Source organism: Crinia signifera, chromosome 3 (genome assembly GCF_055691185.1).
Source record: "Crinia signifera chromosome 3, ASM5569118v1, whole genome shotgun sequence".
Classification (NCBI taxonomy): domain Eukaryota; kingdom Metazoa; phylum Chordata; class Amphibia; order Anura; family Myobatrachidae; genus Crinia; species Crinia signifera.
The window spans coordinates 163,290,996-163,315,717 of NC_139219.1; the positions used below are offsets into that span (position 1 = coordinate 163,290,996).

General features: G+C 42.4%; 1 protein-coding gene across 1 annotated transcript in view; it reads left to right on the forward strand.

Annotated features, from left to right (window-relative positions):
* FRK (fyn related Src family tyrosine kinase) overlaps window positions 1-22,010 on the forward strand; it is a 99,225-nt gene extending 77,215 nt beyond the window's left edge. Inside the window, exons 6-8 of the mRNA XM_083174945.1 lie at window positions 8,888-9,069; window positions 17,426-17,585; window positions 21,758-22,010. Coding sequence (XP_083031071.1) covers window positions 8,888-9,069; window positions 17,426-17,585; window positions 21,758-21,978 — 563 coding nt within the window. The 3' untranslated portion in view covers window positions 21,979-22,010. The remainder of the gene's footprint in view (window positions 1-8,887; window positions 9,070-17,425; window positions 17,586-21,757) is intronic.
* The last annotated feature ends 2,712 nt before the right edge of the window (window positions 22,011-24,722 follow it).

Here is a 24,722-nt window from a genome sequence, read left to right on the forward strand (position 1 = left end):
AGCAAAGGACAGTTCAGAGTCGTGGATGACCCTAGGCAACAAGCTTGTGGGGTAGGGTAGATTGTCGAGTTGTCAACAGTGATGGAGATCTCAGGATGGTAACTGTTCTTAGTTGGCGGTAATATAAGTAATTCAGGGTACTTATGCAATATCTGGACTCTCGTTTTTCTTATGAGACCGCGTCCGCTCGCCACGCTTCGGGCACGGTGGCTCGCTGCGCTCGCCACACTATATAAAATCAATTCCATGCGTAGTTGGATAGTAGGGGTATGAAAAAATGGGGTGCATTTAACATGGGAGACCAGATAATACATAAGTACCAAATTCAGTTTTGGAAATATTGAGTTTGAGGTGGCAAGAAGACATTCAAGATGAGATGGCAGAGAGGCATTCATAGACACGTCCAAAAAACAATGGTGACAACTCTGGGGTTGATAGATGGATATGGGTATCATCTGCATATAAGTGATACTGAAATCCGAAAGAGCTGATGAGTTTGCCAAGAGAGGAAGTATAGATTGAGAAAAGCAGAGGACCGAAGACTGAGCCTTGCGGAACGCTGACTGACAGAGGTAGTGTAGAGGAGGTAGAAGCGAACACTGAAAGAGCGATCAGATAGGTAAGATATGAACCAGGAAAGGGCTGTATCATTAAGACCTAGGGAGTGCAGTGTTTGTATGAGAATAGTATGATCAACAGTGTCAAATGCAGCAGAAAGTTCTAGAAGAATAAGTAGGGAGTAATGGCTTTTAGACTTGGCAGTTACCAGATCATTCACCACTTTAGTCAGTGCTGTCTCAGTGGAGTGTTGGGAACAAAAGCCTGAATGAAGCGGGTCTAATAGGGTGTGAGTTAAGAAAGTGTGTGAGGTGAGAGTAGACAAGTCTCTCCAGTAGCCTGGAGAGGCAAGGGAGCTGAGAGATAGGACGGTACTTAGAGAGAGCATTAGAGTCAGAATTGTGTTTTTTCAGAATGGGAGTAATAACTGTATGTTTGAGCAGAGAAGGAAAAGTACCAGTAGCAAGAGAGCGATTGCAGATTTTAGTTAAGGTTGGGACAAGAACAGGAGACAGAGTTTTAATGACTTGTGCAGGTATAGGATCAAGAGGAGAGGTAGTAGAGTAGGAGGATAAGAAGAGTGTGGAAACTTCCTTTTCATTTGTGGGCTCATCTCGGATGTTATCAATCTTGTCCTTAAAATAGGAGGCAAGTTCTTGTGCACTAATGGTAGCCAGTGGGGGAGGAGAGGGAGGGTGTTAATGTGTTAAAAAGTTGGTTAGGGCTGGTGGCATGAGAAGAGATGATAGATTGGAAGTACGTTTGTTTAGCAGTGTCCAAAGAATTGCAGTAGGCGTTGTAGACTTATATGTGAGGAAATCAGTAAGATTACGAGATTTACACCACTGGCGTTCTACTTTACGTGACTGAGTTCGTAGTTGTCTTGTTATTTTGGTGTGCCACGGCTGGCATCTAAGCCTGCAGGGGGTGTAATGGGTAACTGGAGCCACTTCATCAAGGGCTGTTTCAAGAGACTGGTACTTATGGGAAACAGCAAAGTCAGGAAAGGTAAGTGTAGGAATTAGAGCTGTTGTTGCAAAGAGGTGGAAAGTTGTGGAAAATTAATAGCATTATTATTTCCACGGGTTAGAGTAAACATGCATGATTTCTGTGTCAGTAAGCTTGGGGTAATGGAGGAGAATGAGAGGGTAATGAGATTGTGATCAGAGAGAGGGAATGGAGTGTTAGTAAAATCAGAGACTGAGCACAGCCTGGTGAAAACAAGGTCAAGGCAGTGGCCTTCCTCATGAGTAGAGGAGTTGGACCACTGGGAGAGGAGAGGAGAGAAGGTTAGAGAGAGGAGTTTAGAAGCCTGCAGCGATTGTGGACTGTCAATAGCAATATTGAAGTCACCCAGGATGATGGTGGCGAAGTCAGAGGATAAGAAGTTGGGGAGCCAGGCAGAGAAATCTTCCTGAAATTGAGATTTGGGAATCCCAGGTGGACGATAGATGGCAGCAACACGCAGAGAGCAAAAATCCTAATAGAGTGAACTTCAAATGATGTGATAAAAATGATGCAGTGTAACATTGGGGGTGATTCAGACTTGTGCAGCAGTATATGTTGTTGTGATAGTCTACAGCAGACATGTCTAGTTTCACAACAGCTGGAGGGCCACAGTTTGGACATCCCAGCATGCCTTGCCATAGTTTAGCATTCCCTAATAGCAAAACTGTGGCAATGCATTATGGGACTTGTAGTTTCACAACAGCTGGAGGGCCATAGTTTGGACATGCCTGGTCTACAGTATGTTTTGGTACTGGTGCGACAGTCCCAATTCACAGATCTTGAGAGGAATGAAGCTTACAAGAAATTGTGTATTGTGTCACTCCACATTGTGCACTTAAAGTACATCAGCTTGTACTTTGAATAAGATGGGCCTGTGTTTTAATGATGTTGCAACTTGCAAGTCGAAATGTTGGGAGCTTCTCCCAGGACCAGCTGTACCATTAGGCAGCAGTAGGCATATGTATAGTTCAGTGTGTGTGTGTTTGGGTTGGCGGTCACAAGTCTGCATATCACAAAATTAAGAATACCAATAAGGAAGAGATGCTTAATTTGGCAGGTGTCAGCTGTAGAACCTTTAAGATGTAATTTTTCACATCTTGACTTGAGGGACTAGAAAGTGGCTATTGGTGGCAGAGTGGAGTTGGGGGGGGGGGGGGTCAGTTGGTTGCAGTTTTGCCTAGGGTGCTGAGAAGCATTACTCTAGCCCTGGATATCCCCAGGGTTAAAAAAAAAAGTATATTACATTAATTGAACTTTGTGTAATCAGTGTGCTTGAAGTGCTTTTTATAACATGCATAATTACAAAGACAATTCTGTAGCAGTTTATTTCTATATTCTAAGTTTTTTTGTTTTATAACAGTCTCTGTTAATCAAACTGTTGAGTTTTTATTTTAGTTGTTATAATAGTTTTTACTCTGTATCGTAATGCAATTCCGGCAACGGCTTATTTGATCACTGACACGTTGAAAGAACTGGGCGCTATTCAATTAAAAAGAACATAACAATAAAGAATAATTGTTATTGAGGAGCCCTATTAATTATATCTCCATTACCAGAGTACTGCAGTTCAGCAAGTTCACAGTAACAGTAAAGTCTCTTTACCTTGAAAAATGTGGATGCATTTGTTCCTGTTTGAGATTGCATTGCTTTGCACTAGACAAGGATGTGAAATATTGCAGTTTCGGGAAAGAAAAGTAAGAGAAATGTAATGAATTACCTTGGTAATAACAGAACTCCCGATATTAGCAGAATACCAATTACTTAGAGCACAAAGTAATGCATCATTCCCAATAATATAAACACCTGATTGCTTGTCATAGATTACTTATTGGGGTTATAACACTTAGGTCTGTTGCACTGAATTTCAACTGATCTGTGCGCATTACAGACTGAGGCCCCAGGCACTTAAGCAAGTTATATTTATTTCAGCATGGTCTAATGTGCATTAGGATGTGCGGTGATCTACTGTATGTAATTCCTACTAGCTATTCTATTTCATGTTATGTGGAATTCTGAGAACCTCATAGTATTATTCACAGTGCAGAATTGTAATGTGCATGTGGTCAGGTTTTATTGTGTTTTATCTTAATGTAGGAAAGTCAATGGTACAGACTTACTGATGCGTACATTTCACTTTTTGTCTATTTTACATTATTTTGACAAACAAATAGTGAGGTCCTATTCTCACACAGATGGTACTTTTGTTGAAGAGTGTAGTTTTTGCCTAATATTGGGCCTAATTTAGCATGGATTGCTAATATGAGAATTTGCAGTGCACTGCAAGCAGAAAGCTGCCACCCAGATACACAGAAAAACTGCCCCTTACAAAATTGCGAATGCATCACAAATAGCGAGGTATTTGCAGATCCATTCGCAAAGACCAAACCATTGATCAGCTTTTTCCTCCTGCGTCATTATCTGCTCAAGAACCAGGCTGGAAGTGGTCATTGTTACCATCAGAGACACACCGCATTTTACAAACACACCCAGAAAACGCCATGTTTCCACCCCTAAACAACAGCTTCCTTTTAAGTCAAGTGGTGGCAACTCTTCTACTTCTATGGATATGAATATTTTCCCACTATTTAATCACACGTATGCGCCATGTGAAAATGCTCAATTTGTGAATTCCCTGATTAGCGATTCATGCAAAATTAGGCACATAGACAAAATTATTGTTTTTTTTTTATTCATGATGTTTGTAGGTAAACAAACATGAACAAAATATTTTTTTACTAAAAATGATGATCTTCTACTGTACTAGCTGACCCACCCGGAGTTGCCCAGGAAAATCTTGTTTTTTTTTTTTAATTTCCAAAATTGCTGTAAAAGGTCATCTTATGCTGTGCAAGAGGCCCAAGATCGTAATTTGTTAAAACCTCCACTACAATGTTAGAATGTGTTTGCATTGATACTCAATGACAGGAATGAAATCAGGTGTGGTGGTGTTGTTTGAAACGCACCACTCCTGACTTGATAGCTTGTGTGTGTTGATGAATTCCACATCCACTCCTGAGATTTAGCACCTATGATGCATTTTTTTGTGTTTTTGTGTGTGTTGTAGTGTATGTACTGTGGTGTGTTGTGTTGTGTGTATCTGTCCAATGTGTCAGTGTGTTAAATATATATATATATATATATATATATATATATATATATGTCAAAGAGGAAATTTTGAAGTGGGGGTATGGGAAATTGAAGGCTGATGTTATGTGCACACTCCAGAAAAAGAGGGTGCCACCACTCAAAAGGTGGCATGTCCTTCAGTGTAGTGTACCATGCCATATGCCCCTTACACACATTATGCAAAACAGTAGTAGACCCCCTTACACTTGCCCCTTAAACATTATGCCATGCGGAAAGAGCCCAAATTCCCCTTATGCGACACAGAATGAGCAAAAAAAAATTCACACGGAATGAGCCAAAAGTATACATTATACCACTCGGATTGAGCCAAAATTCATGTTATGCCAAACTGAAAGAGCCAAAATTCATGTTATGCTACATAAATTAATCCAAAATTAACATTATGCAACATGGATTGAGGAAAAATTCACATCATGCCACCCGGATTGAGCCCAAATTCACATAATGCCACCTGGAATAAGCCTAAATTCACATCATGCCACATGGCGGGGCGACACAGGGACAGAGACGGCGGGGCGATGCAGGGACAGAGATGGCAGGGTGATGCAGGGACAGAGATGGCAGGGTGATGCAGGGACAGAGATGGCGGGGTGATGCAGGGACAGAGATGGCGGGGTGATGCAGGGACATGCACCTCTGTCACACTATGTGTAACATTTCTCCCACCTGCTACCTGTCACATTCATCTGACCTGGCTCCTGTTTACATCTCAATGGAGGAAGCCCACCCTCCGGACCGCAGCATCCTGCGGTCAGTATGGAGGTTGGGTGAGGGTCGCACACAGCCTCCGCTGCTGTACTCTGCAGACAGCAGTGGAGACAGGGAGGAGGTGAAATGGATGCCTGTATGCGGCATCCATTAACCTCGTGGACGGGGGCTGGGGGGGTGCAGCTTACCGTGGAGACAATGTCATCTTCAAGCGCCACCTCCGTCAGGGCCGCCGACAAGGGGTGCTATGGGTACAGCTGTCCTGGGCCCCAGACTCTGGAGGGGCCCAGGCAGCTGCCCACAGCGGTGACAACCTCACCCCCGGCACCCACACACCGCCTCCCCCCCAGCCAGGCACGCACAATGCACAGTGCAGCCTGCAGAGTGCCAAAGCTAGGAAACAGAGGGGCTCGGCACTCTGCAGGCTGCACTGTGCACTCCAGAACTGACCGTGGAGGCTGAAGGAGCCGGAGGGTGATGCCACAACGCGGGTGATGGTAAGTAATGGGTAGGGGGAGGTGGGGTGCTGGCAGGTGCAAACGCGCGGGGGGGGGGGGGGTGCAGATGGGGATGTGGTGCTGTGCTGCTGGGGTCCTGGACTGTAGGTCAGTCCCAACGCCCAACAGTTCTAGTGGCGGCCCTGACCTCCATCTACACTGCAGGTAAGCAACACAGTGTAAACCATGCAAATCCCGAATCTGACCTGGCTTAGATCCGTGTTCCAAATGCACGGTCGGATACGGGATTTTTGGTGTAAAAGGGGTATAAGTGTGTGTGTGTTGTACTGTTTTGAGGTGTGTTGTAGTGTATATGGGTGTGTTTTGTACTGCTTGTGGTGTGTTATATGTGTGTGTGTGTGTGTTGTGTGTTATCTGTCCAATGTGTATATATGCGTGTGTAGTGTGCTGTGTGCGAGTATATGGTGTGATGTGTGTGTACAAATGTGTACGTGTGTGTGATGTGTGGTCTATGTATTTCCCCAATTATTCCCAATTGTTGAAAGTATCCACCGTAATGTTAGAATGTGTTTGCATTCATAAGCGGTGTACACACGGTGCAATATCGCTGGCAATATGGTCACTGAGCGACCAGATTGCCATTGATTTGTTTGTGCTGCAGCGATAAATCGCCGGATGCACGCTCCCGTGTTCAGCCTCCTAATGGTCGCTGGTCGGAGGAGCTTGATCAGCTGTTTCCCTGAGGCTCCATCTCTGGTCGCTGATGAAAACTGGACACGTACTGTAGCAATATATTGCACCGTGTGTACACAGCTATACTCAATGATAGCAATGAAATCAGGTGTTGTTCCTTCGTCAATCTTTTTCCAGATCAACAATTAAGGCAAATTGAACCTTGTGTTTTTTTACATTTCTAAGTGAAATTTCACCAAAACGGCTTCGAGATGCACACCACCAGGTCCAGAGGTACCTTGTTGCTGAATTTGGCGGCTCCGAGTGCCAGGGTCTTCCCGCAATGCAACAGACATGCACGCACACACACACACACACACCTCAACTTATTATATAGATGTACATTACTAGCACCAATATCTGTATGCAAGGAAAAAGTGATGAGGCAATGGTAAAATATAGGGGGTGTTCAATTAGTTGCAGTCATTTTCCACAGATAAATGATTTCCAAGGGTATATTACCATGTCCCAGATGTTTGAAGTCATCAGGTTTTTTTTTCTTGTGCAGGCTCAAATATATAAGGATAGGGGGTTAGGGAACCATATAACTCAGGCGCTTGGAGTAAGATGTTGCAAAAGCCACTATCTCAATGGTAGAAATTTATTAAAAAATACATGTATAAAAAGATTGAAAAAAGAAGAAAAATTTGTTTCACTCACATAAAAATTCAAGTAGATTGTACCAAGTCAGAATTGTCCCGTGTGTATGCAGGGAGTGGAGGATGTTTTTAAAACCTCCTTCTATCCAGGTTTGTTTGTAATCCAAAGTGTCTGTGTAGACAGAAGCGTCTGTGTAGACAGAAGTGTTATCAGGCTCCCCGACAATTGCTGCAGCCGTGGGACCGGCTTCCAGTGTGAAGGGGGATCTGTGCGCTGATGTCAATTTGGCAGATAAAGATCTTGCAGCTCCGTCCCGGTCCAGGATATTTGCGGAGAGGGATTTTTGATGCTGCTGTTAACTGATATGAATTTATGTAGCTCTGTCCAAGAATAAGATTCTGCGGAGATATTTGTAATTCCGTCCCGGCAAAAGTATAGGTGTTTAGTAGAGACCACGTCCACCTGCCGCCAACATGTTTCGATCCGCAGCGGGAAGGAGGTTTTAAAAACATCCTCCACTCCCTGCATACACACGGGACAATTCTGACTTGGTACAATCTACTTGAATTTTTATGTGAGTGAAACAAATTTTTCTTCTTTTTTCAATCTTTTTATACATGTATTTTTTAATAAACTTCTACCATTGAGATAGTGGCTTTTGCAACATCTTACTCCAAGCGCCTGAGTTATATGGTTCCCTAACCCCCTATCCTTCTATACACACACTGTGTCGGCTGATTGAACTGACTGGGAACCCTTTCTTGGGCTGCTGGTATAGAGGCACACTAGATAAATCACACACCACCTTTTTGCACATACAGGCTCAAATATATATCTGGTAACCATCTTTAATAGCCCTGAAATTTGAAAAACAATCAATCAAAAAGGTTTTTTTTTAATTAAATTGCCCAATGCTAAACTGGGTAAGAACACAAAAATGCCCACTGTCTTTCTACTGAAAATTGATCAGAGTAAATTTTAGTATCCCGCATAGCGCCAAATGTAGTGGGGTATAAGAATCAGAAAGTGAGAGAATTTGAGAGCAGTTTCCCAATTTTTTAAAGCGACAATCAATTGCTTGGAAAAATCATCCTGGTTTTTCAGTGTAAATGATTGCCGCTTTAGAAAAAAAAATGGGAAAACTCTCCCAAAATCGCTCACATTCTGATTCTCACACCCTATTACATTTGGCCAATAGTCTTAGGAAAATAGTCGCTAATGGACAGACTACCATAAAAGAATCAAAGTTACAGAGCTAAGCTTGGCATACATTTTCCCCAATGAGTCCCTGTACAACATGGTGGTGGGCAGAGAATGATTGACTACGTAGCATACTGTATTTAAAAAATGGCAAAGTAGTTCTTGGACTATATTACTGTACTGTATTTCATTGGAGACCTCACACATGTGCATTAGTGAATTTCAAAAGTGACATCTGGTGGATGAACATATAGTAGTTTTTAAATGAAATCAGTAGGTAGCGTTATGGCATACCACCATATACTTGCCTATTTTTACCACTTGTTATGGCAAATGACAATGCTTTCCTAGCTAATAGCCTAATTATATGATATTTGTTAGATTTTCTGAAAATGACACCAAAAACATTTTTTTTAAATAGCACAGGTGACAAATGTTTTTTTAATAATGTTATGGAAATGTTAATGTTGTTACAGATGATAACGGGACCTCAATCCAAGTGCCTCAGCAGGTGGACATAGGTGCTCAAGTAGCTTCAGGAATGGCATACCTGGAAACACAAAACTTCATCCACAGAGACTTAGCAGCCAGGAACGTACTTGTTGGTGAAAACAGTGTTTACAAAATAGCGGATTTTGGACTTGCAAGAGTCTTTGAGGTACAAATCTAACAATGTGGCTTCATTTTTCACATAACTGATATTTTAGAGGCATAGCATATCCCAGGAAACAAGCTATGCATCTAGAGTAAAAGAACTGCTGACAGAGCAGCCCCTGTAGCAGCTGGGAGGCCTAGCATTGAGAAGCGACCAGTGACACTGATCTATCAACTTCAAAGGTCCCTCTTTGATTTTCTGAGTGTGTATGGTTTCTGCACCCATGCAGTAAAGCCTTGAGTTCTCTAACTGAAAGTCAAAGCCTCTGGATTGGATCATAAGTCTACCAAGACTATTAACCCCTGCTGTGTGCGGCGTAACATCACACCACACACACACACAGCCGGGTTGCTGTGGGCAGGACAGCAGCTGATATAGGGATCAACGGCACTGCCTGGCCCTGGGAGGGACAGTGGTGGGTTTTTTAGGCAGTGCTCCCCCCAAAAAACTCACCCAGTGGGGAGCACTACCTAGAAAAAAACCTACCACTATTTTAGAGAAGCGGTATGGCTATGCGGGGCATGCTACAGGCAAGGTATACTGTAGGCTGATTTTGTGTGTTTAAGAGTGTTTAGAGATGGAATAAGTACAGTAACTGCATGTTTTAGGATTTGTTTTTGGTATCATATTTATAGTTATATATCATATTTATTTGCGGTTTTTGTAATTTGGATTTTATGAGAAAAGGTAACATGATCATACATATATAAGACTAGTAAACCCGCTCAAAGCAAAAGCTTTGAAAGCTAGTCTGCTACCTTCTGTGTTTGTGCATGTGTGAGAAAAATATCAGATTCTTACCTGATAATATGTTTTCCTCTACTCCACCATGGCAGCCAACACCTGTCGGTTATCTCCCTTCTGGGTAGTACTTGGAAAGGAAAAAAGACATCCGGCCCCTATATAAGGCTCCTCCTCCTGGGCCTCCTTGTCTTTACTTCTCCAGCTTTAATATAAACTAACAGTTATTGCACAACAACAATCTAACACAGGGTCGGGAAATATGCTGCCATGGTGGAGTAGAGGAAAACATATTATCAGGTAAGAATCTGATATTTCCTCTACCTCCCCCATGGCAGCCAACACCTGTGGGAGATACCCGAGCAGTACTTATCCGGGTGGGTTTCCTCAAATCATAACAAACTGTACATCAAAACATCACTTCTATATTATATAATTTTTTTAATATATATATATATATATATATATATATATATATATATATATATATATCACACATATACAAACCACCCTTTGGTCTATATTGCTGCGCTTAGCACCTTTCGTCCAAACTTTGCATCCGCGGAGGACATCACATCTATTCTGTAATGCCTAGTAAAGGTATGAGCCAATGCCCATCCTGCCGCTTTGCATAAGTCTGTAATTGACGCCTCTCCTTTTTCTGCCCAAGATGTGGCTAGTGCTCTTGTCGAGTGCGCTTTTAATCCACTTGGTAACACCTGGTTATTTAATTTGTATGCTTCCAGAATACAGTTCCTGATCCATCTGGCGAGTGTCAGCTTTGAAGCTCCAGATCCTTTTCTACATCCTCCTTGTCTTTCTGAGATCCTTTGTTCTCTCTACATACACTTTTAGAGCTCTCACTAGGTCTAACGTGTTTAATCTTCTTTCTTTCTCATCTACGGGGTTTGCACAGAGGGACGGAAGTACGATCTCCTGATTTACATGAAAATTGGAAACTACCTTAGGTAGAAACTGTGGGTTTGTGCGTAACACCACCTTACTCTCGAAAAAGTTCAAGAAGGGTTCTTCCGCCCATAACGCCTGAATTTCGGACACCCTTCTGGCCGAGGTTATGGCCACCAGGAAGGCTACTTTCCAGTTTAAAAATTTTAATGGAATCTCTGTTAAAGGTTCAAAGGGTTCATCCATAAGGGCCTTTAGAACCATATTCAGGTCCCACGGTGCCAAAGGACTTTTAAAAGTTGGTCTTAATTTTTTTGCCGCTTGTATAAACCTTCTAACGTACTTGTTTTCAGCTATATCTTGGTCTAGCATAGCTGCCAATGCTGAGATCTGTACTTTTATTGTGCTAAGTGACAACCGTTTTTCTAAGCCTTCCTGTAAGAATTCAAGTATTCCCGGAATTCCTCCTGGTGAATGATTATTTTCCACGCACCAAGAGCTATACTGTACTTCTTCCAGACTTTATAGTATGCCTTAGAGGTAGACTCCTTCCTTGCCTTCAGCAAAGTGCCAATCACTGTACCTGAGAACCCTTTTCTTCTTAAGTTTCCGGCCTCAACAGCCACGCCGTCAAGTTCCATGATTCTGGTTGTGGACACTGAACTTTCCCCTGTATCAGCAAATCCGGTAACTGTGGGAGCTTCCAGGGTTTGTCTATTGCCATCTGAAGTAACTTCGGAAACCAAGGCCTCCTTGGCCAATAAGGCAGCACCGCTATTACTACTGCTTTCTACTTTTGCATTTTCCTCAGAAATCTTGGTATCATTGGAAGAGGTGGAAAAGCATATGCAAGCCCTGCTGGCCAACTGCAGGTCAGAGCGTCTACTTGAGCTGCCTGTTGCTCCTTGAACCTTGAAAAGTATTTCGGGACTTTTCTGTTTTCTTTTGTAGCCATCAGGTCTACCTCTGGGAGTCCCCACATCTCCACCAAGGATTCGAAGACCACCTTGTTCAGGCCCCATTCTCCAGGGACACATGTGGTTCTGCTGAGCCCATCTGGCAACACGTTCTCCTTCCCTGTCAGGAATATCGCCACCATGTTTTTTACATTGTTTTCGGCCCAAACTAACAATTTTTCTGTTTCCCTCATCATATGCTGGCTCCTTGTGCCCCCTTGCCTGTTTATGTAGGCCACTACTGTGCTGTTGTCTGAACGGATCACCGCTTCTTTGTCTTTTAGAATATGGTCGAAATTTTTGCATGCTAGATATACTGCTCGCATTTCTCTCAAATTTGAGTGTGCTGCTTGAAATTTTGTTGGCCACAGCCCTTGCGCTAGATGTTGACCACACGTCGCCCCCCAGCCTGTCTGGCTGGCATCTGTAGTTACTACAATTTGCTCTATCGCCGCAAAAGATTTTCCGCTCTCCAATCGGTTTACATCCGACCACCATTTTAGATCTTCTTTTGCTCTCATTGACAGCACAATCCTTTGCGTTAGGTTTTTGCTGTCTCCATCCCATTGGGACAGGAAACAGTTCTGCATTTTCCTCATGTGGAACCTCGACCAGGGTATGGTCTCTAGTGCCGCCGACATCAGACCCAGGGCTTTCATACACATTTCTGAGGACACCACCGATTTCTTTATCATCGATTTTAACAAGCGCAATAGCTTCTGTTTCCTCTCCTCGGTTAATTTCACTTTCATTAACCTCGTGTCCAGCGTCACTCCCAAATAGTCTCTTTGGTTTGACGGAACTAGCTTGCTTTTCTGCAAATTTATAAGCCAACCATGGTCTGATAGGCATTCCAACACCTTCTGTGTATGTTCCACTGCCTGTGTTCCATTGACCTTGCTACAATCAGTATGTCGTCTAGGTAAGGCCACAACATTATTCCCTGTCTCCTGAGTACTGCTATTACTACTACCAGGACCTTGGTAAAAGTTCTTGGGGAGGTTGCCAGTCCAAACGGAAGTGCCGTGAACTGATAACTTATCCCGTTGATGGAGAAACGCAGAAACTTTTGGTGTCCTATATAAATTGGCACATGAAGATAAGCATCTTTTAAATCGATAGCTGTCATGAACATGTCCGGTCTTAAGTCTGGTAAGATTGTCCTCACCGATTACATTTTGAACGCTCTTACGTGAATGAACCGGTTTAATCTTCTCAGATCTAATATTGTTCTGAATCCGCCCGATGCTTTTTTTACTACAAAAAAACGGGAGTACCAGCCTTCTCCTATTTGGGCTTCCTGCACTCTCACCACCACTTGTTGTTGTATCATGACCTGGAGGCTTGATAGTAAAGCTTCTCTTTGTCTTTGGGTACTGGAGATTCTGTAAAAAATTTTCCTGGCCTGCTTTTGAATTCTATTTTGTAACCTTCTCTTACAATTTCTCGGACCCACTTGTCTGACGTAGAATCTTCCCAAACCTTTGCGAAGTAGAGCAATCTGGCCCCCAAAGTCTGTGGTCTGGCGTCATTGAGTATTTTGTTTTGAGAAAAATCTATTTTCTCTTCCTCTTTGGCCACGAAAATTAGATCTCGAAGACCAACTTCCTCTCCTGTACCCTCTGCCTGGGCGATAAGCCCTAGCGTCCTTATAATCCTGTGGTTGATATTTAAATGGTTTATTATTAGGGCCTTTTTTAGTCGGTCTGTCTTGGGGTAACCATACCGATTTTCCTCCCGAGAGTTTTGTTATTATCTCATCTAGCTGTGCTCCAAATAAATAATCACCTTGGAACGGAAGTGTTAGCAGCTTATTTTTAGACTGCACATCAGCTGCCCATGGTTTGAGCCAAAGGGCCCGTCTCACCACTGCTGCTGTGGCATTTGCCCTTGCTGCCAACCTCACGGAGTCCATAGAAGCCTCGCAAAGAAACTCTATTGCTAATTGCATATTTTGTACACCTTTTAATATTTCAGCTCTCTTAATCCCGTCCAGTAAGTCGGCTTCCAACTGTTGACACCATCCTCTAAGGACCCTTGCTGTTATAGCCATGGACGCTGCTGGTTTTAAGGCTGCTCCTGTGGTTAGGTGCTGTTTCCTCAAACCTAGCTCTATTCTTCGCTCCATAGGATCTTTAAAAATATTTGCATCTTCTAAAAGAGGTGTCGTCTTTTTTAACAATATGAGATTCTCGACCATATCGAGGTTAAAATCTGAATCTGATTTGTCTGCTATCACCTCATGCTCATCCACCAGAGCTCCTGCCCCTAACTCATCTGCTGAACCTGCAGACTCCTCACTCACTACAGATCGGCTTCTCTTGCTTGTAGCTTTAACCAAATCTTCTTTGGTTACAAATTTGTCAGTCAGGGCAACTCTGAGCATATCCACTAGTCCCGTCATTTGGGCTAGGGGTATTTGAGGTGATTTACACTGCTCACACACACTGCCAATATTATTATCCGGCAAGTCTTTAGTGCACATCAAGCATTTAGCCACGTGCAGTTTCTTGTGTTTTGCTTTAAGGTCCCCTTTATCCTTACTGGAGTCAGACCTGTAGCAAAAACACACCGAGTGTTTAGCCAATCTTAGCAACACCCCAATACATGTCATACTTATATCTGGCTTACCCCGATTTTTTTGCGACAGGCCGTTTTTCGTCCTCCATAATTATTGCAATTACCCTGCTAAAAAACATGCTAACATTAGCCACCGCATAACCTCCGTATGCTCTTTTAAATGTCCACGCTGGGACACCAGTCGTACTCACTTTTTGCCGACTGTATGGGGTATAGGTTTTTCCGGGCGTCAGCGCACTTCCAGCAGCCGCACAGTGTCTCGCTCCGGCACTTCCGTGTGCTGCCGCATCATCCTTATGCGCCGCACCCCCTATGACATCCGTCCGGTTTCACGTGCTGATTAACCCGGACCAGGCACGCACAGCTGTAAGCTCCCGTGCCGCCTGAGGACGCCCCGGCGTGTAGCCTACTCCTCTAGGAAGCGGCATGCAGCACCCGAGGTATTCAGAACCTCTGAAGGCCGGCATCACCTTCTCCATCCCGCCGGAGCGCTCTAGGCGTCGGCGGGATCAGTCTTAATGCTGGGGTAAGCCAAACACCTTTCCTGCAGACTTTTCACCTGCTGTATCCACGCACTACCCTGCTGGAAAGGAAAAAAGACAAGGAGGCCCAGGAGGAGGAGCCTTATATAGGGGCCGGATGTCTTTTTTCCTTTCCAAGTACTACCCAGAAGGGAGATAACCCACAGGGGTTGGCTGCCATGGGGGAGGTAGAGGAAATGTAGTTTCACTCTCTGCCAGCAGGTGGCAGTGTTTTGGAGACTCACGGACACTAAACATATATATAGATGATAAAGAAGGGTATATACTGTATGTGGAGCACAGCAAAAATATTTTTATGGCTTATGACAAAGGTAGCACAAGAGAAATTAACATATAATTTAAAGTGATCGGAAAACACAGGATAAAATACTGACAAGGGAAAAAGGGAAAAAAGATAATATTCTCAGAAGCTGTTACCAATAGGCCTTTAGTAAGAAATAAATACTTATTGAAGAAACAAAAAGTAATAAAGAGATTATATGCTGCAAATGGCGAGTCTTTGCTTACAGCACATGTGAAGAAGCAGTATTACTCACTTTTACTTAGAGATGTGTCCTGGTACATCTACCCTATATACATCTTTTCCAACCAAAAATGTGTCTAAGTTGCTATGCAATGTATGAATCACATTGGAACTTGGTAAGGAAAAAATCCACAGCCACTAGTAGATTGTAGGTTTGTATACAGATTCCGAGGGGTAAATTTACTAAGATGGGAGTTCTATTGAAGATAGGATGTTGCCCATAGCAACCAATCAGATTCTACTTTTTATACATTAAGCACCTTCTAGAAGATAATAGAATCTAATTGATCCTCAATAGAACTCCCATCTTAGTAAATTTACCCCAGATGTTGTGTAAAATATCGAAGCGTGCTCATGTCTCCCATGATTAAGCCATGCCCCCAAAATTTTACCGGAGCATGGCCGACATCTCAACAGCACAGGATTGTGAGAGTGAGATGAGTGTTATGGGAATGTCAGGGTTTTGTTGCAGTTGTGTAATAAGTGCTCTCTGTGATCCGGACTCATATTTATGAAGAAATTTACAATAGATCTCTTCTTTTCTCCCCCAAAACAAAGTACTTTGAGGGAAATTTACTAAGCCTTGGAGAGAGATAAAGTGGTTGGATAAAGTATCAGCCAATCAGCCATGTTACAAGCTGTGTTTGAAACATAATAGTTAGGTGCAGGTTGCATGTTACTTTATCTTTCTCCACTTTGCAAATATCACCACAATTTTAGTACCCAATAGACAGGGGAAATATCAACACTCACCTATCCAATGCTGCTGTTTTAAAGTCGTATCCATTTTGTCAGAAATGGCAGCGTCTTGTAGAATTCACAGCCATTTTCAGACAATCCGTGTCCATTTCCATCAATTTGCGGTCATTCCAACACTTGACAGTTGGTACATTGAATACCGATGGTCAATGTACTGTCCGATGAAATGAACAACGGTCGGGATTTCAACTGTCGGGATGTCCAAAAAGATGCGATCCCATACTAAATATCCCCCTTTATATCTCTTCTAGGCATAGTACTTTGTTTGTATCACAGAGTTTAAGATGTTGTCCTCGCCAGTAGGTGGAGTCAGAGTTAAGCTGTAGCTTCCCACTGTGTACATTCGCATGCATTCTTTTTAATTGTATTATAGAAAATGTCAACATTTTATGACACATTGGGGGACATTTTCTAAGATGGGAGTTCTATTTTACATGAGATGTTGCTGTCGGAAACCAATCAGAATCTACTTCTTATTTATTTAGTACCCTCTAGAAAATAATAGACAGTATCTGATTAAGTTCCCATAGCAACATTCCATGTGAAATAGAACTCCCATCTTCATAAATTTCCCCATTACTGTATAAAATCTTTGCCATCTGCCTTTTCTTGTAAAATGATTATCATGTCATGTTGGATCATTAAAAGCAGTAGAGGCAGATTTGCATCTAAAAGTAGCCCTGGAAAGAGGTCTAGAAGTGGCCTCAAGTAGACAGCATCAATTCCGATGTGTGCAGAACCAGCACCAATATAGGAAAGAATTAATACATATTGAAAACAAGCCATTGTCTTCAATATGCTTAGCAGTCTAGAGACCCACAGACCGTTTAAGCTGCTGTGACAAACCACAAGCCTCTACATTTTAAATTACACCCACCTCTTCCCAATGAGACTGAACACAGACCCCAAAATCTCCATCAAGCAGACAAAAAGTTTATTACCATAATCCTCAGAATGTCGCAAACATCCCTCCCCCAGCAGAGCCCAGAAACACCACAGAATTGTAACCCCCTCCCCCAGATAGCACCTACTCTTGTCCCTTTAACAAATTTAACAATGGATATAGATGGGCATCAGCTTTAGATGAGTTTTTGAGGCATCGGATTCTCTGCTCTGTGACCTAGCAAAGGTTCTCTGTGTGGGAACCAGAAGGGGGACAGGGGCACTACTCTGGGAGGGCCACATCTTGTGAGGCCACCTGACAACCAGTGACTTTTTGCATAAGTGTGACTTCCTTGTAATATCTACTGTATGGCCAATCCACCCCTGCTGTACAGGTTATTATACACACATATATATTTTATACTCTAAAATAAAAACATACCATTCTAATTGTATCTTACTTTTTTAAGGATGAAGAGGTTTATGAGTCCAAAAAAGATATGAAGCTACCTCTTAAATGGACAGCACCAGAAGCAATCCGACATAACAAATTTAGTGTTAAATCGGATGTTTGGTCCTTTGGTATCCTTCTTTTTGAAATAGTAACATATGGAAAGATGCCTTATCCTGGTAAGTTAAAGTAGCATTTTAATTATGCTAATACCTTGCATACAATGGGGTGTATTATTGCCGCGGCGAGCGGCTAGCGAGGGGGTTAAACAGCGAGGATTGCAGAAAACCAGCGATCCTCGCTGTTCAACCCCCGCGCCGGTCGCTCGCTCTATTCAACGTTCCGGGGGAATCCTCACCGTCACAGGACGGCGAGAACTCCCCAAAACAGCGAGACCCGCGGCTCATGCAGGAAACTCGCAGTATTTAGCCGCGAGTCTCGCTGCTTCTGGAGCCGCATACGCCAATTCCCCCCTTGCTCAAAAAATGGAGCGAGGGGGAATTGGCGTATGAGGGGGCGGTGTTGAATACGGTCAGGGTGAGTGGTGACAGCGAGCAGGAAGCTATGCTCGCTGTCGCCACTCGCCCACAGCATTGAATACCTGCCAATTTTAATGGTTGGTATTTTACCATCTCATACCTGCCATCAGGTTGAGAATAGAACTTTGACTATGACACGGTCACACACCTTTCATGTTCTATCTGGTCACAACCCCAGTGTACTTGTTTAGTTTCACGGCGGCTGATATGTTGGATGCAATATCGGCCAATTCGATGCAATGTTTTACCTGATCATAACCCCACTATCCACTATGCATGGAGTTGATTTTATATAGTGTGGCGAGCGCAGTAATCCGCGTACGCTCGCCAAGCTTCGGGCTCGGTGGCTCCCTGCGCTTGCCACACTATATAGAATTAACTCTATGCATAGTGGATAGTGGGGTTATGAACAGGTAAAAAAATTGCATCGGATTGGTCGATATATCAGCCGATATTGCATCCAATATTTCGGCTGCTGTGAAACTAAACAAGTACCAAATATTCTTATTAAATACTTTGTTCTTTACATAGTTGAATGTGCTGACAACAAAATACACAAAAATTATCAATGGAAATCAAATTTAACAACCCATGGAGGTCTGGATTTGGAGTCACCCTCAAAAGGAAAATGGAAAAACACACTACAGGCTGATCCAACTTTGATATAATGTCCTTAAAACATGTCAAAATGAGGCTCAGTAGTGTGTGTGGCCTCTAAATGCCTGTATGACCTCCCTACAACTCCTGGGCATGCTCCTCATGAGGTGGCGGGTGGTCTCCTGAGGGATCTCCACCCAGACCTATACTAAACCATCGGCCAACTCCTGGACAGTCTGTGCAACGTGGCATTGGTGGATGGAGAGAGACATGATGTCCCAGATGTGCTCAATTGGATTCAGGTATTGGGAATGGGCAGGCCAGTCCATCGCATCAATGCCTTTGTCTTGCAGGAACTGCTGACACACTCCAGCCACATCAGGTCTAGCATTGTCTTGCATTAGGAGGAACCCAGGGCCAACCACACCAGCATATGGTCTTACAAGGAGTCTGAAGATCTCATCTCGGTACCTAATGGCAGTCAGGCTACCTTTGGCGAGCACATGAAGGGCTGTGCGACCCTCAAAGAAATGCCACCCCACACCATTACTGATCCACTGCCAAACCGGTCATGCTGGAGGATGTTGCAGGCAGCAGAACATTCTCCTTGGTGTCTCCAGACTGTCATGTCTGTCAGTGTGAACCTGCTTTCATCTGTGAGGAGCACAGGGTGCTAGTGGCGAATTTGCAAATCTTGGTGTTCTCTGGAAAATGCCAAAGGTCCTGCACGGTGTTGAACTGTAAGCGTAAGCACAACCCCCACCTGTGGACATCAGGCCCTCATACCACCCTCATGGAGTCTGTTTCTGACCGTTTGAGTAGACACATGCACATCGGTGGCCTGCTGGAGGTAATTTTTCAGGGCTCTATCAGTGCTCCTCCTGTTCCTCCATGCACAAAGGTGGAGGTACAGTAGCGGTCCAGCTGCTGAGTTGTTTCCCTCCTACGGCCTCCTCCACATCTCATGATGTACTGGCCTGTCTCCTGGTAGTGCCTCCATGCTCTGGACACTACGCAGACAGACCCAGCAAACCTTCTTGCCACAGCTCGCATTGATGTGCCATCCTGGATGAGCTGCACTACCTGAGACACTTGTGTGGGTTGTAGACTCCGTCCCATTCTACCACTAGAGTGAAAGCACCGCCAGCTTTCAAAAGTGACCAAACATCAGCCAGAAAGCATAGGAGCTGAGAAGTGGTCTGTGGTCACCACCTGCAGAACAACTCCTTTATTGGGGGTGTCTTGCTAATTGCCTATTATTGCCACCTGTTGTCTATTCCATTTGCACAACAGCATGCAAAATTGATTATCTAAGTGGTCAGTTTGATTTCACAGAAATGTGATTGACTTGGAGTTACATTGTGTTGTTTAAGTGTTCCCTTTATTTTTTTGAGCAGTGTAAATAACTATTCTTCAAGTCCCAGTAAGCATGCACCACATGCAGGGACTTGGAGAACCACAAGTCCCAACATGCAGGGCCTTAATGGACCTGCTGGGTCTTGTAGTCCCACTACAGAACCAATACCCAAATAAATCACATGCACACTTAATAAAGTATAACTTTATTACACACACCATCCATACATACTCACCTATAGGGTCCCTCATTGGCCTATCCTCTTCTCCAGTTAGAAATCCAAATGGGAACCTTTGAATAACAATTATACTCAACACTATCCGGTGTAGAATGCATCCACTTCGGTCCGAAGTAGGAAAACCACGGCTTAAAAAAAAATCATACACCTGAACCAAATGCACCGAGGAACTACTTGTGTGTGTGTGTGTGTGTGTGTGTACACATGCAGGGCTTCCCAGAGGATGAGGGAAATCCCAGTCCCAATCCTAGTTCTGCACCTGAAAGGCTATTGCGTGCCGTCTATGCGAGGTTCCTATTATAGTGTGCTATGTTAAATGAGGCTGACCGCAAAAGTCAATTGGGGTTCAACCACAAAGATAGCCTCATTTTCTGGATTCCACCATAGACACCTGTTTGCAGGGATTCACTACTTTTACCTGCAAACAGTCAGCAACATCTTGCACTCTGAAGAGAGATATAAGTACCAACCAATTAGCTCCTGTTATTCGTAACATGGGATTTTGAAGCTGATTTTTTTTCTTGTTAGACTTCAAATGATATTTACTAGGTAGCTTATTTTTACATTGTGTGCCACCTACAATAGATTATGTGTGTATCATGGGATAGACAGTGTCTAGGTACAGTCAAAAGGTTGCAATTCACAAGGTCAACATTGACAAAAGGTTTGGCTTGCATAAGGTTGAAATTAACAACAGGTTGCCACAAGCAAAAGGTTTACATGTGAAAATGTTGTGGCCACTTGAGCAGGTAAACTTCCGATTAGTGTAGCTTGTACCCTTGCATACTTTTGCACTTACCTTTCCTAATCGGAGACCACATGGATATTAAAGTATTAAAATAGTCCCAAAAAATTAACAAATCCTCATGTCAAACTTTTCATGTGTCAACCATTGCCATGTCGACCTGTTATCAATGTCGACCTGGTGCACTTTTTGTTAATTTCGACATGCTGCAAATCAAACCTCAATCTTGACCTTGTGCATGTTGACCTTTTGGTGCCGACCTATTGACTGTCGAACTATCATCCAAACACTCAGTTTATTACCTTTTCAAAACGGGTTACAAAAGTATTTAAAAATATCAACAGTCACTGGCTATACTGTAGGATGTGGGAGAGATTACTATAGGAGAAACCTTAAGAGAGTGAAACGAATGGAATAAATCAGTACTCTCATAGTGGTGATTGCCCATTAGGCGGAAAGTCTGTCGTTGCCCTTCCTCCGCATGCATGGGATTAACTGGGGGCTTGCGCAACATTATAAGCAAAGAGGAGCGAACAATGATGATTTTCATTTAATTGAAATGATCTATCTATTATTAAAACAAAACAAAGCATTCCAAACCTACTGCCTTAAACTTCAATTTCATTTTACATTTTTTATTAAGAAACCCAGCATGCAGAGAGCAATTACAAATATGGTTTACCTGCAGTTTCGCCAGCTGAGCAATTTCATGTATTTAATTGCTGATCAAGGTCGCTTTACTTTTAAAGAGAAGACAAGGTCATTGTGTAGTTAAAAGAATCCCACAGCGCTCATTGATGAAAATTATTCTCTTATGTAAATTTTGAAATTAAAATATATTGTTTTTTTTTAACCTTTTATATTCTTTTGTGTAGGTTTGACTGGAAAGCAGGCTTTGGAAAGACTGGAACAAGGGTACAGAATCCCCAAACCTCTAAGTTGCCCCAATGACCTATATAGTATCATGTTGGAATGTTGGAATGAACAGCCAGAGAGTCGGCCAACCTTTGAAACGTTACAGTGGAGGCTGGAAGATTTTTTTGAGACAGACTCTTCATCTTATCTTGATGCAAATGCATTTGTTCCTTCTAATTAAAAGGAAACTCAATGATACTTGCTTCATAAGGTTATGTTGCTAATACTGAACAGCAAGATGAAAAAATTAAGGGTCAGTAAAAATGATCACACCTTTTAACCAATGAAGTTGAATACACATCAACACCATTTCAACAATTATTTATAACTGACACATCACTACTTGAAGAAATGGGCCACATGACTATATCATGGATTTAAATGGCTCATGTGAACAAACTAGCAGTTCCATACAACATACAGTAATCATTTTGGAATAACCATCACATTATAAGGTCGTTAGGTCTACATGCATTGGGTCGACCACTGAAATATGAATACATGCTTAAGGTCAACATGGATGGAAGGTAGACACAAGCATTGGATCGACAGTTTTTCACTTATTAGCCGACATGTACCGACAGGTGGTATTTTATGCCCTTCCATCCACTAGGGGGTGGAGGGAGAATACAATAGTGTGACGAGCGTATCAAGGCACCATGCCTGAAGCATAGTGAGCAGATGCGGTGCACCGAGACGGTGTCTATGTCGACAAAAAGTGAAATCCCCATGTCGACCTAATGCTTATATCGACTTCCAACCATGTTGATCTTAAGCATGTAGGCCTATTCCAGGTATTTACCTATCCCATGTCACCTCAGTGGTCAACCCAATGTATGTTAACCTTCAGTTGCTCAACCCAATGACCCATACAGTTTACAATGAAGTAAAAGAAATGTACCCTTTTCCACCTAGCACAGTATTGCCTCTCTGAAATATCTGAATTTCACTGTGAAAATATTTATTATTTACCATTCTCAATTACCCAAGTTGTCTAAATAGATGGTGAAACAATAGTTAGAATTTCTATTGTAATTTATTGTCTACACAATTTCTGCAAACTATTCATATAATGTATTTCAATTCAGGTATACTCTTAAGAACTGTATTCTTATTTGGTAGGGATAGGCATTAACAACTTATACACCTCTCCCTCCTTCTTTGAATACAGATATCCAATCCCAGCAGGCTGGTTTTGTGACTCTCTATCAGTAATTAAGTAGGAAGATGAGCAATAGATGTTGCAGTCTGTAAGTAGTCCAGGCAGTATTTTAGAGTCAAGTGAACAAAAGAGATAAGTAAGATATGGGGGAGAGGATCTAGATGAGAATAATGAGCCAGGGCCAGCCCCAGGTCTACTAATACCCTTTCTGACAAATGGAGCACACATCCAACTATATTCATAATTCAAAATGTAATTGCTATTGTTGTATTAAAAAATACTCACATTGGCCATCATATGAAAAAAGAAAACACATTGACACTGACAGGATAAACAAGCAAACACATAAGCCCCACAGGAAAAAAGTAAAACACACATTAGTCGCTTCAGGCCCCCCCTTCCCCCAGTAGAACTGTAGAGGAGACTTATTAGCCCCAAAGCCAAGCAAAATCACCATAAGCACACCCTATTTTCATCCAAAACAGGGTGGCAGGTCTCGCTGAATCTGTGTATTTTTGCAGTGTAATGTGGGGGGGGGGGGGGGGGTTTGGACATTTTCCGCTCCCAATGTTTTATCAGGAGAATTGGATGTCACAGGTCATGATCAGTCCGGTGCCCTGTCAGTGAATGTGCTTTACTGGCTTCCTTCTGTACAGTGTAAATGGGGCACCACCTCACAGGAGGTCTGTGAGGTGGTGCCTCATTTACACTGTACAGAAGGAAGCCAGTCCTGGCATGAAGATAATAATTGTTTTGCTATTTACTACCATTTACTGCACTTTTGCAGTATTTTTAAGATGCCAGTGTGGTTAAGTAGTATTAATTGTAAAGTTTTCAAATTTGGATAGCAGACCTGGCAAAATATGGGTGGAATGAAGTGATTTTAGTTGAGGTTATGATGCTGGGACTAACACAAATACAGTAATAAAGATTTCACTTGACTTGCAACAGGGCCCCCAGTAGATATTTCCACATGGAGATGCTACAATGCTCTACTTGTTTGCTTTACCAATTATACAGTCCCAGTTACTCTTCCAAATGTTTAGGATTCATACTGTATATTTCAAAGTTTAATATCAAGTGCCAAATGTAATAGGGTGTGAGATTTGGGAGAGTATTCCCATATTTTTAAAGCAGCAATCAATTGCTCTGAAAAAACAGGTTTATTTTGTCATTTAATTGATTGCCGCTTAAAAAAAAAAAAAAAAAAAAAAAAAAGGGAAAACGCTCCCAAAATCTCTCACTTTCTGATTCTCACATCCTATTACATTTGGCACCAAGGCTTTCCGGTCTGATCCTTATAGCAGCAAAGGCAACTAACATTTAATGAAGGAAAAAACTCACACTGCCACTAAATCAGTGGTGTTGCGGAACTGTCCAGATTCTAGAGAAGTTAACAATGTGCCTTATATTTATCATAAATCACAATAGTAAACTAATTGATTATTATTATTCTATTTGTATTCTGTGTCTACAAAACTGTAGGCTAATCTATTTCCAGTATATCATGTTATGAAGGGGTTTCTATATACAGCGGGTCTGTGTTTTTGTCTTTTCTGCATCTGTTGTACTGTACATTTACAATATACATTTTTCAATACCGAGTACTGAAAATATTTAATTAACTAGGACTACTAGTCTTTTGATTTACTTATTTTTTAGCTAAATAAAAACCATAAAATGCATACAATTAACATGAAACTGATTGTTGAATATTCCCCATTTATTTAAAATAATAATTACTACAGACTGATAACCAATCA